Source organism: Schistocerca gregaria, chromosome X (assembly GCF_023897955.1).
Source record: "Schistocerca gregaria isolate iqSchGreg1 chromosome X, iqSchGreg1.2, whole genome shotgun sequence".
Lineage (NCBI taxonomy): Eukaryota > Metazoa > Arthropoda > Insecta > Orthoptera > Acrididae > Schistocerca > Schistocerca gregaria.
The window spans coordinates 666630008-666643202 of NC_064931.1; the positions used below are offsets into that span (position 1 = coordinate 666630008).

Below are 13195 nucleotides of genomic sequence, written 5' to 3' on the forward strand. Positions count from 1 at the left end.
AATTAATGAATAAACTAGGTCAGGGTCTCTTTCTGTCTTTTCTTTTCTTTTCTTTTCTTTTCTTTTCTTTTCTTTTCTTTTCTTTTCTTTTCTTTTCTTTTCTTTTCTTTTCTTTTCTTTTCTTTTCTTTTCTTTTCTTTTCTTTTCTTTTCTTTTCTTTTCTTTTCTTTTCTTTTCTTTTCTTTTCTTTTCTTTTCTTTTCTTTTCTTTTCTTTTCTTTTCTTTTCTTTTCTTTTCTTTTCTTTTCTTTTCTTTTCTTTTCTTTTCTTTTCTTTTCTTTTCTTTTCTTTTCTTTTCTTTTCTTTTCTTTTCTTTTCTTTTCTTTTCTTTTCTTTTCTTTTCTTTTCTTTTCTTTTCTTTTCTTTTCTTTTCTTTTCTTTTCTTTTCTTTTCTTTTCTTTTCTTTTCTTTTCTTTTCTTTTCTTTTCTTTTCTTTTCTTTTCTTTTCTTTTCTTTTCTTTTCTTTTCTTTTCTTTTCTTTTCTTTTCTTTTCTTTTCTTTTCTTTTCTTTTCTTTTCTTTTCTTTTTTCCCCTTTCAAAAATTGACCTGCGGGAGCCATACTGCAGTTGCCAATTCAAGGAAATGTCTTGCAAGCTAGTTCAGCTACATTGCCAACTAGTATCAGTGCACTGTGTGCCAAGTACAATTCCTTGTTCAGTGATGGTTTAGGTAAAAGTGTCGGGCTTCAAGGTCCATGTCATTCTGAAGGACAAAACACAGCTTATTGGACCATGTGACACAAGAATTCCAGTGATGGCACGACTGTGAAGTGTTTAAAACTGTGTTAGTGAGCCAATGAGCATCCCCTCTGGTCATTCTTTTGAAGGCATCAGGCGGGCTAAGATTATGTGCAGATTTCAAAGTTACCTAGCTTCCATCACTCCGCAAACTGTTGTTGATTATTTCCTCTTGCCTACCTGAAAGAATTAATGAACAAACTAGTTCAGTGTTTTAATTCTTTGCCGGCCGCAGTGGTCTCGCAGTTCTAGGCGCGCAGTCCGGAACCGTGCGACTGCTACGGTCGCAGGTTCGAATCCTGCCTGGAGCATGGATGTGTGTGATGTCCTTAGGTTAGTTAGGTTTAAGTAGTTCTAAGTTCTAGGAGACTAATGACCACAGTAGTTGAGTCCCATAGTGCTCAGAGCCATTTGAACCATTTTTTAAAATTCTTTTGTTTATTTATTTACTTTTTTTTTAAATTGACTTATGGGAGCCACATCTGCACTTGCTTTTGGATCAGTCATAACAAAATCTTTTGTGATCAATACCCATAAGGGGTCGTTTCAGTTTCAGAGGTTACTGTTTGGTACTGCATCAGCTCCACCAATTTTTCCAAGATTCTTAGAACAGCTTACTTCAAAACTGCTACCTTGTGCTGACTACTTGGATGACAGTCATTTCTGGCCATACACCAGCTGAACGTTTGAAAAACTTGTTCAGAGTCTTCACTTAAAACTTCTGGGCTGACAGGCCGTGGTCGATGAATAAAACTCTCCACTGACGTTTTGTCTCCGACTGCGGGAGACATCCTTTGAGGTAAAGCTTTACCTTGGAGGACGTCCCCTGCAGTCAGAGATGAAACATCAGGGGAGAGTTTTATACATCGACCACTGTGTATCAGCCCAGAAGTTTTAAGTGAAGATAATACCGGTCGTGAAAGGCTACATTGTTTGTTCAGAGTGTTGTCAGAGGCAGGCTTACAGGGTAACCTCTCAAAGTGTACCTTTTTTAACACAGCGACAGAGTATCTTGGTCATATTATTAATGTGTATCATGGTCATATTATTAATGTGCAAGGCTTTCAACTATCTTAGTCTCATTTGTGTGTGTTTTGAGACTTCCTGCCCTCACAAATTTAACGTAACTACAAGCAGTAACGGGAAAATTACCACATTACATTCATTTCATACACACAGTGCTGCACAGACTGCAGCTCCATTGAACTGCTTGCACTGCAATGGTGTTTCATTTGTTTGTCCCTTTTGGAATACTACATGGTTATTGGTGGTGTATGGTTACAGCAAGTTCTCTTTCATCCTTCCCACAAACTTCACCATGTCTGTGAGTACTGTGTCAGCCCTGACTTCAATTTATTGTCCTGAAGGTTTGATGGAAGTTATTGCTTCTGATAATGAGCTACAGTTTGTGTCACAACAGTTTGGACAATTTTGCAGGGACAATGGAAAACATCATACCCTCATGGCACCCTTCCATCCTCAATCAAATGGCGAAACAGAGTATTTGGAACCTTCAATAGATAAGTTCAGTCCAATGGGACTAGACCCTAAAGTGTTTTATCATCATATCACTCCTTAATAAGTGATACTAAGTCATCAGCAGAACTCCTTCATGGTCACCATCATCACACGTTGCTCCTCCACCGCTGTCCACCACAGAAAACTCACGTTACACAACCTACATCTTTAAGTTTTGTCCTCAGCAACCAGATTTTTACAGGGCCTTTGGCAAGGGTGACAATAGAGAATGTGGTGTAGTTTCTGAAGTGCTTTTGCAGTCCATGTACATCATGTAAACTGTGATGGAGCTGCACCAGTGTCATCAAAACCACCTTAGGCCTGTTGTTTCTTGACATACTGCTGCCCCCTTTCTGTTCACAGATCCAGTTCATCACCAGGGCTTGCAGCAACTGCCAGTACAAGTGCAGTCACTTCCTCCTGCAGCAATATGCTTCCTGAAGTTGCTAGATGCCACAACTGCACAGCCTGCTATGAAATAAAGCTGCAAGAGACAAGCTGGACAGTTCAGTTCTAGTCTAGCTCTACTCTGTTTTTAGTTACTTGTATCTGAAGTTATCAAGTACTCATTTTGCTGAGGTCATGTCAGATTATTAAGCACTGATTTGTTGTCCTACAAATGAGTGTTAAGTAATAAGGTATGTAGTACATTCAGAGTTCAAGAACTACAGATTTTCAATATCACACAGTACAGTGTTTATGGCTGCTTCTTTATGTAATTGTGACAATTCAAGAGTTATCTAATCCCAGGCTTGTCAACTACAGTCACAGGAGATTCGAAAGCTACTAAAGATAAGTGTTCTCTCAGAGCTGAATAAAACGTTGTGTCTATTTACTGTATATTTTAATTCATTTACTGTCCTCCATGACCAAACTCATGTACAACAGAGGACTACAATACCCATGATAAGCTGCAACAGGGTGATGCCAGTGGTTGCTCCACCCCCAACAGTTTTTTTAAAAAAGAAAAATCTTATGGAGTTTTTCTTCTGGGTAACATTAAATTACAACACTGGCTGTGGTATGTCTCCAGATATATATCCCCAAGTGTCTTTTTGACGTGTAGTGCTTCAACTTACATTCTTCATGGATCATAATTATCACATGACATCATTTCAGTCAAACTCTTTGTGGAGAAGGTATATGTGCATATTTATTGTGCTAATAATTTCTTTATTTCTATACTTTTAAGCTTACAAATTTAGGTTTCTGTCTAATCAAAAAATACCACTTTTTAGAAATGAGTAACCTGCATTCATAAGCCGTTGAGATAAGGTTTGACAATACAAGCATGATATGTAACTCCAACACAACTTCATTGTTAACGCACTGCACAAAGAGTGACATAGAACTACCAACAACTGACTTGAAAAGGTGTGCATAGTTACATTTATATGCACCAAAGATATGACACGGTGGTAAAATTTGAATTGCAACACATTCTCCCAGTCCTTGAAGACCTACTTGAACTGCAATATTGAGAGGATGTATCTTTATTCACAAGGATGGCCCTAGCCTACCCATTACCAGGGGTCAAGCACTACCTTGGCATCCCGAGCTCATGCTGCAGTTAGGCTGACTAGCCAATTACAATCCTAGCATTTGACAATGAAATGGTGTATGAATTTCGTTTTAGGATTCACACAAACTCATTTTGTACAATCTTTAACCATTATCAGACACAAAACACAATCCTATAACTAGTCATTCAGTTTCAAAAGTATCAAAAATATTTAGAGAAAAACCTATTATTCATAAAATCCTTGACAATGATACTAATTATAGTGTAACTTAAAGGAGATTCCAACTAAACTAGTCATCTAGTTTTAAAAATACCAAAAATTCTTTGATAAAAATGTATTATTCATAAGATCCTTGACTCAGTAACTAATTTCATTTCTGCTTAAGGGAGATCCTAAGTAAACATGTGAGTAATAAGTGTTTAGTATCCTTTCACTAATACCATACCAATCTGGTGTCCATGTTTATATGTAAAATTAAGTAACTAATACAGAAACTTTGAGTGGAAATGAATAATTACTTTAGTGATGGTTCATGCACTCAGCCTTTGCAGCCTTTCTAGAGCGAACAGCTCTTGCACCCCAAAGTAGGGTATTCACTAGTTCCGCATATGTGTGTGTGTGTGTGTGTGTGTGTGTGTGTGTGTGTGTGTGTGTGTGTGTGTGTGTGTGTGTGTGTGTGTGTTCCGCATGTGTGTGTGTGTGTGTGTGTGTGTGTGTGTGTGTGTGTGTGTCACTTCCTTGTTTCATGTCTATTGTTCAACCTTTCCTCTGTATACTGAGTGATTATCTTCTTCCATACACTCATCATAAGGGAACATTCACAATTGTAAATAAACAATCTTGATGAAACTTGGCAGGTGTGTAGAAGAAGCAAAACAATGCAATATGTGTTTTTTGTTTGTGCCCAACTTCACTTTTTAAGGGTAAAGCTCATCCAAAAAGGTAATGTGGCATGTTAATTTTAGAGGGAATATTTATGAAATGATGATACATAAAAAAATGTTTTTCAAACAAAAGTTGATTTGTAATCAGCATTAGTGAAAACTGTGCAATACATGTCTACAACAACCCAAAATTTTGAAAAATATCCCACCACCTTTAATAAATTTTTAAAAAATTACTTTTGTTACAACATGAATTAAAGAAGTTTTTAAGCCACATACATCCCGTGTATTAAAGTTGCTTTCTGTAATACAAATTTTGAAACTTAAGCTGTGCACAATGTACTGTCGAAATATCTTCAACATACTTCAATGAAATGTCTAAACAGCCATTATTATTCTAATTATTTATTTTTCTTATACGTGTTTTGTGTCATAAATTGTTACTTTTTGTTTTACACACATGTTTTTTAGTTTGTTTCTTCGTTTGCTGTTTCACATACATGCCTTTCATTAATTGAAAGTAATAAGTAAATCATTATTATGATACAAAATCATTACAGTAATGATAATCCAAAATAAATACTTAAAACATAACCTTTTTTTATGCCATGCACATAAAATGAACATGGACAATAGGACACAAAAAAAAATTTAGCAGGATTTCAAATTGTTATGGGTGATCTTCTAAATAAATTGATTTGTATCAGGCATATTTCAGTACATTGGTAAGTCTTGGTGGAGAGAATAATAATTATGTACTAGTGACTGCAGCTTGATTACATTGTTTCTCAAGTGGACACTGACATCATAATGATGCAAGAGAATTCCATCTGAAAATATCACGAAGTTCTTCCAACATTGAAAGTCATGTACATCACACAGCTGTACTTGTGTTGTCAAGCCCTTTGTGATCACCAGATGAACAAGTTCATTGTCCTCAGGTATGATGCTCTTTTTTTACCCACATTCACTAACCCAAGAATCTAACAATAATACAGATTTTTCTCCCTCACTGAAAAAGAAAACATATTTCACACTGAAACTTCCTGGCAGATTAAAACTGTGTGCCTGACCGAGACTCGAACTCGGGACCTTTGCCTTTCGCGGGCAAGTGCTCTACCATCTGAGCTACCGCACTTGCCCGCGAAAGGCAAAGGTCCTGAGTTCGAGTCTCGGTCGGGCACACAGTTTTTTCATACACAGTGCTTCGGTAGCTCAGATGGTAGAGCACTTGGCCACGAAAGGCAAAGGTTCCGAGTTTGAGTCTCAGTCGGGCACACAGTTTTAATCTGCCAGGAAGTTTCATATCAGTGCACACTCCGCTGCAGAGTGAAAATCTCATTCTGGACATTTCACACTCCTTTTGAGCTGGTCAGAAATTTATTTACCAGATTTTGATGCTGTCACAAGGATCAGTGTGAAAAAACACTTTGAGCATAATATCCAAGTACAAGATCCCAAAAGGCTCAATGGCACAGGTAAAGCCATTGGACATATATGGTATTCAATGTTGGAAGAACTTTGTGAGTAGATTTTCAGATATAGTCCTGTTGAATGGTCATAATGTCGATCTTCACATGAGAAACAATATAATCAACCTGCAGTCACTATTATATAATCAATCCTCTTCACCAAGACTTACCAATGTACTGAAATATGGCTAATACAAAGCAGGTTATATAGACAATTAGGAATGCTGCTGAATTTTGTTTTACATTGTGTTCTCCAACACATATATTATGTGATGGAATTTTGTTCATTTTATATACAAGATGTAAAAAACATATGTTTAAAGCATTTTTTACATATTATCATTACTGTAATGATTTTGTATAATAATAAAGTGTTACTAATTATTTTCAGTTAACAAAATACATGTATGTGAAGTAGTAACCTAAAAAACATAAATGTAAAACATAAAATAACAATCAATTTAAAATATCCAACAAATATAAGTAAAAAAAGAATTACAATAATAATGAATGTTTAGATATTTTAATTAAGTATGTAGAAAATACTCTGACACCACATTGTGTACAGCTTATTTTTCATAATGGTACTTCAGAAACCAACGTTGTTACACATGGATGCATGTGACTTGAAAGTTTCTTTTATTTATGTTGCAACATGAGTTTTCATATTTCAAAATTAATTAAAGGTGGTACAGTACTTTTCAAAAATTCAGGTTATTGCAAAAGTTGATTTTGCAGTTTTCAAGAATGTTAATTACTCATCAGTTTGAATATAAAAAACATTTTTCATATATAACCATTTTTAAGATATTCCCTCTACATCTAATATGCCAAGTTACCTCTTGGGTATGTTAAACCCTTTAAAAGTGACATTGGGACAAACGAAAATATATGTATTTATTTACACTTAGGAATATCCCTTGTCAGTGTTTTCTGTCGTAAAAAGAATGTTAGATGATAATTCTTTGACAAGGCAATGGTGTTCGCAATATAGATGTTTTTGTGCAATGGATCTTCTGAGATGAATTCACATATAAGACAATATATTTTATTTTAAACAACATTTTAAAGTAAAAGAAGGGTACTTACGGTGTAATGGTTGGCTTGTGCCATTGCACCTGCTAACTGAGCCCATCGCAGCCTGTCTTCAAGAGTCACTTGGTAAGGTGGAGCACCAACTGATGGAGTTTTCACAGCACTGCCTGCAGCTCCCATATAATCAAAGACAGGTGACCCTACTCCAGTTACTGTCTTCTGCTCCTTACTCCAGCGACGACTGGAGAAAAATTTCATTACATATCATGTTATCTTTAAAAACTGGAAAAATAAAAACTAACCCGAAGTCATTTAGGTGAAATTGCTAATGAAATTATTTAAAATGCAAAAATATGTTAAATAAATATACACTCTTCTTTATAGGGAAATATTTGTGGAAAAATGACTATTATAAATAATTTTGGAATGAAAAATGTTAAGTATGTAAGCAACTTTTAATTTGTAACACGTTACTTATCATCACAGCAAGCACATAATGGCAAAATAAACCAATAAAAACCATTTCAGCAGAGCTTTGTCCAGGAAATCTGGTGGCCAGAAAATTGTATTTTGCTTTCCTGGACTTGGGCTCAGGAGCAGCAGGATATAAGTCCCTCTCTGGTCCCTCTCTAGTCATATAAAAAGATGTTTCACTTTGCCAAAAATAGTGCGACTATTTATACTGTGTATTTGATGTTCTAATACATTGTTACTGTCGACCTTGTAAGCAAAACTTTATTATCAGGAAGTTTGGATTCTGGGACATCTGATGCACAATCAGTTTCAAACGTGTAAAATGTAATGTCCAGAAACAACCTTATACAAACAAACTTTTTTATTCATTATTAGCAATATACGTTGCTGTAGGCTTTTCAATAGGAATGTTATTCACAATAGTGATATTGCACTGTAAAAATTTTTAAAAAACTTGTGTTACTTATACATATATTTGTTGACTATCATTAATATTTTAACAATCAAACTTGAAAAAAAGTGTTATATAAATAAAAACTTACAATAAGAAAACAGTAAAACTTAGGTGTGGCACACTGTGCATGTATTTTCCCTTTCAGCATTGCTTTTTTCTAATAATATGATGAAAAACAAAGCAAACAACATGCACCATATACATTTTATGACACCTCGGAAACATTGCTGAGGGCATTAGTCACAATTAGTTGCTTGCTAACTTTTCTGTTAATGTATTATATTGTGAATAATGCATAAAAAAGTTTTGGGTAGTATAAAGTAGTTTCCAAACATTCATTTTATGACATGTTTAAAAGTGCATGGGCGTCACATGTCCCAGATTCCAAACTTTTTTATGATAGGCTTTTGTTTCTTATGTTATTAACAACATATTAAAACCCCATCTAGAGTAAAAAAAGTTGAACTTTTCTGTCATGGGCTGCCAACTAATACTTCAATATGAAACATCCTGGCAGATTAAAACTGTGTGGCCGACCGAGACTCGAACTCGGGACCTTTGCCTTTCGCGGGCAAGTGCTCTACCATCTGAGCTACCGAAGCACGACTCATGCCCGGTACTCACAGCTTTACTTCTGCCAGTATCTCGTCTCCTACCTTCCAAACTTTACAGAAGCTCTTCTGCGAACCTTGCAGAACTAGCACTCCTGAAAGAAAGGATATAGCGGAGACATGGCTTAGCCACAGCCTGGGGGATGTTTCCAGAATGAGATTTCATATCAGTGCACACTCCGCTGCAGAGTGAAAATCTCATTCTGGTAATACCTCAATGTTTTAATATGTAGGCCTACAGTGTTCATCGTAATTTTTAATGCAAGGAAGAACTGCCCAATAATCCAGTACGAAGCTTGTATAAAAAATTCCGGAACTTTATCCACAAAATTTTTCTATGGTTACCTTTTACTTATTGAGCATGGTCTCCTCTGAAATACTCTCCTCCACAATTGATACACCACTCCCAATGCTGTTCTCACTTCTGAAAGCAGTCTTAGTACGCCTCTTGCTGGTTCACGTGAAGTACTTCCTGCGAATTTTCTTTTATTTCATCTATTGTTTCCCTTTCAACAAGGTTTTCAACTTTGGAAATAAAAAATATCCACAGGGGTCAGATCTAGAGAGTACAGAGAATGAGGCAGTGCAGTAATTTTGTTTGCATGCACCAAAAGGGATGAATGGTGCAGGTGTGTTATCATGATGCAAGTGCCATGAATTGTCTTGCCAAATTTCAGGCCCTTTCCTTCTCACATTTTCTCGCAAGCCTCACAACACATCCTGATAGTATCATCAATTAACTATTTGTCCCTGAGGTACAAATTCATGAAGAAGTAATCCTTCAAAGTCAAAGAAAACTATCATCATGGCTTTGACATTTGACCTGACCTGACAAGCATTTTTTTGATCTTTGAGAACCTTTGCTGACCCATTTTGAAGACTGAACCTTGGTCTCAACATCATAACAATAGACCCATGTCTCATCACCAGTCCCTATTCTCTTAAGAAACATGTTATTCTTCTTTGCATGAACCAAAAGCTCTTCACAGATTGTGAGTCAAAGGTCTTTCTGGTCTTGACTCATGAGCCACAGGATGAACTCGGTCACAACACAATGCAGTGTCAGGATTACAACATGATCCAACTGAAATGCTACATTCTTCTGAAATCTCTCATAGAGTCAGTCTTTGTTAGGCACAGAGGACTTTGTTGACATTCCTGACATGAGTGTCATTGGTAAACGTCGGAGAGCGTATTGCTTGAGTGTCATGTTTAACTTCAATCCAGCCATTTTTAAACCTTGAGAACCAGTCACAACACTGGGCACAGCTTAAGCACTCATTATTTTATGCTTCCTGCATCATTTTGTATGTCTCTATAAAGGTTTTCTTGAGTTTCATACAAAATTTAAGGCAGATGTCTTGCTGCTCTAACTCTGCCATCTCGAAATCCGCAAACTGTGTGACACAATGTTATACTTAGTACACCACTGAACAATAACTAACAGACATACAACAATAAAACTTCTGGCAATTACACATTAAATACAGGCAAGTACAGGATGCCAACTACATTTCGCACTAACACGCCACTGGCGCAAAATTATGAATGTTCCACAATTCTTTGAACAGGCCTCGTATTTCATGAAATCCCACCAGATATGCAGTTTTGGGCTGAATCAAACATGTAATACAATGAGGGGCTTTATTGTTTAAGACACTGGACTCATTTTCAGCAGGGGGAAGGTTCAAATTCTGTGCTGATCATTAATAAGTGTTTCATGATTGATCCAAATTACTCAGTGCAGGCATCAAGATAATTTGTTAGAGAAAGGTTGAAATAATTGCTCTCTATAAATGCAAATATTAAGATGTAAATGGAAACATTTCTAAACTATCATAGTAGTTCATATTGATATGCTTATGCTATCATCTTTCCATTTTATGTATGGAATAAGCAATAGTTACGGAGATAAATTTAAATGCTGTTGTTCTGATATCACTGTAGCTGTACAGTGTGATAATTTCTAGCTGAGTGTTCTGAGAATATCTTAAACTAAGTATCTGCAATTTATCTAATGAAGTATAAATGGTTTTTGGATTGTTACATTAATGCATTGGGCAAAAAAGTAGTTTTTATTATAATAAACTGAGAAGTTTCTCGAACAAACGCAACATACATGAAGAGATTAGCAGAAATAGAGTTCAGCTATAACAACCAGTGAATTTTTCTGGAAAAAAAAGGTGCTGGTACTCACAAAGGAGGTGTTATTCCAACAGCTTCCATAACTTTAACATATTCTTCAACGTACACTCATTGTTTATAGAGCATTTCTTAGTTTTGCTATCAACTGCAGAATAATGAAAGTGGTGCAGCCATGAATCTCCATGTTTGTTAGGTTTCAACTGATTGAGAGGAGGCCCTATCATCCTGATGAACAGGAGTGCAGAAGTTGTCTGTGCAAGTATAGATGAGCTAGATGAAGTAACTATAAGATTCATTTGACATTTTCTCTCACAATCACTGGAAAACATTGCAGTTGTACCCAAAGAGTGCTTCAGAGGAAGTAGTAGATTTGGGAATTTATTTTCTTGAAGATATTCACAAAAACCATGAAATGTTTCTCTTTTATTTAAGTGAATCTTGTGGGCTAATCTCCTAATCTCGACTTCACCAAATGTAAGATACTTGCCAGGGTTTTCTGGTCACTAATTTAAAATCTTGGTGCTTTCAGAAAAATCAACATCATCCCCTTGAATCACACTTTACCTACAGCTTCTTTCAGACTTTTATAAAAATCAGATGAATTAATTGCAGAACAGTGTTTCATTATTGCAGAGTTCGGTCCTTTTGAGTTTCATAGTCTCCTTACTGGTACTGTAGTATTGACCAGAATTCTCAATTATTTCTTCAAAAATCTGGACTGAATTCATTATCCTCCTGTGTGCTTTATACAAGTCAATATATCTCTCTTGCAGATTTAGACTACATTCTTGGAAAGTATCATGCACAAGGTCCAAATGAAGAACAAACTGGCATTATGTCTTCTTTTTTTTCAAAATACCCTCTTAAAGGTAACAAGCTGTTCTGCTTCTTATACATTCTTCTTTTACCTCCTGAATGAGGTGGGTGAGGGCTTCACAGTCTTGCCATACTGCAGAAACAGTGTGAAAGCTACACTCATGCTCATAAATTAAGGATAATGCTGATACGTGGTGAAACATCACTCTGGTTGGTGGTTTGCAGGGTTAAATCACCTCGGGTTATGACCATGCAGTGCATTTGACCTCCAGTCATTGCACGGGGGCACTGGCAGTAGTCCACATACACAGAGGTGTGTTGCTGCATGTCAGAGTATGGTGCAGAAAGTAAGCGTGCAGACGTTTTCAGATGTGCTAATGATGACTGTGTGTTGAAAATGGCTCAAAGAACACATATTGATGATGTTATGAGGGGTAGAATAATAGGACAACTGGAAGCTGGTCAAACACAGCAGGTCATAGCATGGGCCCTCTGTGTGCCACAATGTGTGATCTCAAATTATTGCAATGATTCCAGTAGACAGGAAATGTGTTCAGGCACTACAGTACAGGACGTCCACAGTATACAACATCACAAGAAGACCGATATCTCACCATCAGTGTCCGCAGATGGCCACGGAGTACTGCAGGTAGCCTTGCTCGGTACCTTACCACAGCCACTGGAACAGTTTTCTCCAGCCACACAGTCTACAGACGACTGAACATGGTTCATTCACCCGGAGACCTGGAAGGTGCATTCCACTGACTCCTGGGCTCAGGAGAGCCCTTAAAGCTTGGTGTCGAGAACACAGTACATGGTTATTGGAACAGTGGCCAGAGGTTATTTTCACAGACGAGTCCAGGTACAGGGTGAACAGTGATTCTCACCAGGTTTTCATCTGGCATGAACCAGGAACCAGATACCAACCCCTTAATGTCCTTGAAAGGGAGCCATATGGAGGTCATGGTTTGATGGTGTGGGGTTGGATTATGATTGCTGCTGCGGAAGCAAAGGGAACTTCACAGCAAACATAAACATAGCCAAAGCCTTGCAGACAAACAAAAATTACGCGAAGCGAAATGCAGTGTGAGGAGGGCTATGCGAGAGGCTTTCAATGAATTCGAAAGTAAAGTTCTATGTACTGACTTGGCAGAAAATCCTAAGAAATTTTGGTCCTATGTCAAAGCGGTAGGTGGATCAAAACAAAATGTCCAGACACTCTGTGACCAAAATGGTACTGAAATAGAGGATGACAGACTAAAGGCCGAATTACTAAATGTCTTCTTCCAAAGCTGTTTCACAGAGGAAGACTGCACTGTAGTTCCTTCTCTAGATTGTCGCACAGTTGACAAAATGGTAGATATCGAAATAGACGACAGAGGGATAGAGAAACAATTAAAATCGCTCAAAAGAGGAAAGGCCGCTGGTCCTGATGGAATACCAGATCGATTTTACACAGAGTACGCGAAGGAACTTGCCCCCCTTCTTGCAGCGGTGTACCGTAGGTCTCTAGAAGAGCGAAGCGT

At 37.0% G+C, this 13195-nt stretch overlaps 1 protein-coding gene across 2 annotated transcripts in view; it reads right to left on the minus strand.

Moving 5' to 3' along the window:
- Positions 1–13195, minus strand: part of LOC126298070 (mucin-5AC-like) — a 276647-nt gene that overhangs the window by 20356 nt on the left and 243096 nt on the right. For both annotated transcript variants that reach the window (XM_049989390.1, XM_049989389.1), the window contains exon 13: positions 7224–7410. In XM_049989390.1, the coding sequence (XP_049845347.1) occupies positions 7224–7410 (187 nt within the window). The remainder of the gene's footprint in view (positions 1–7223; positions 7411–13195) is intronic.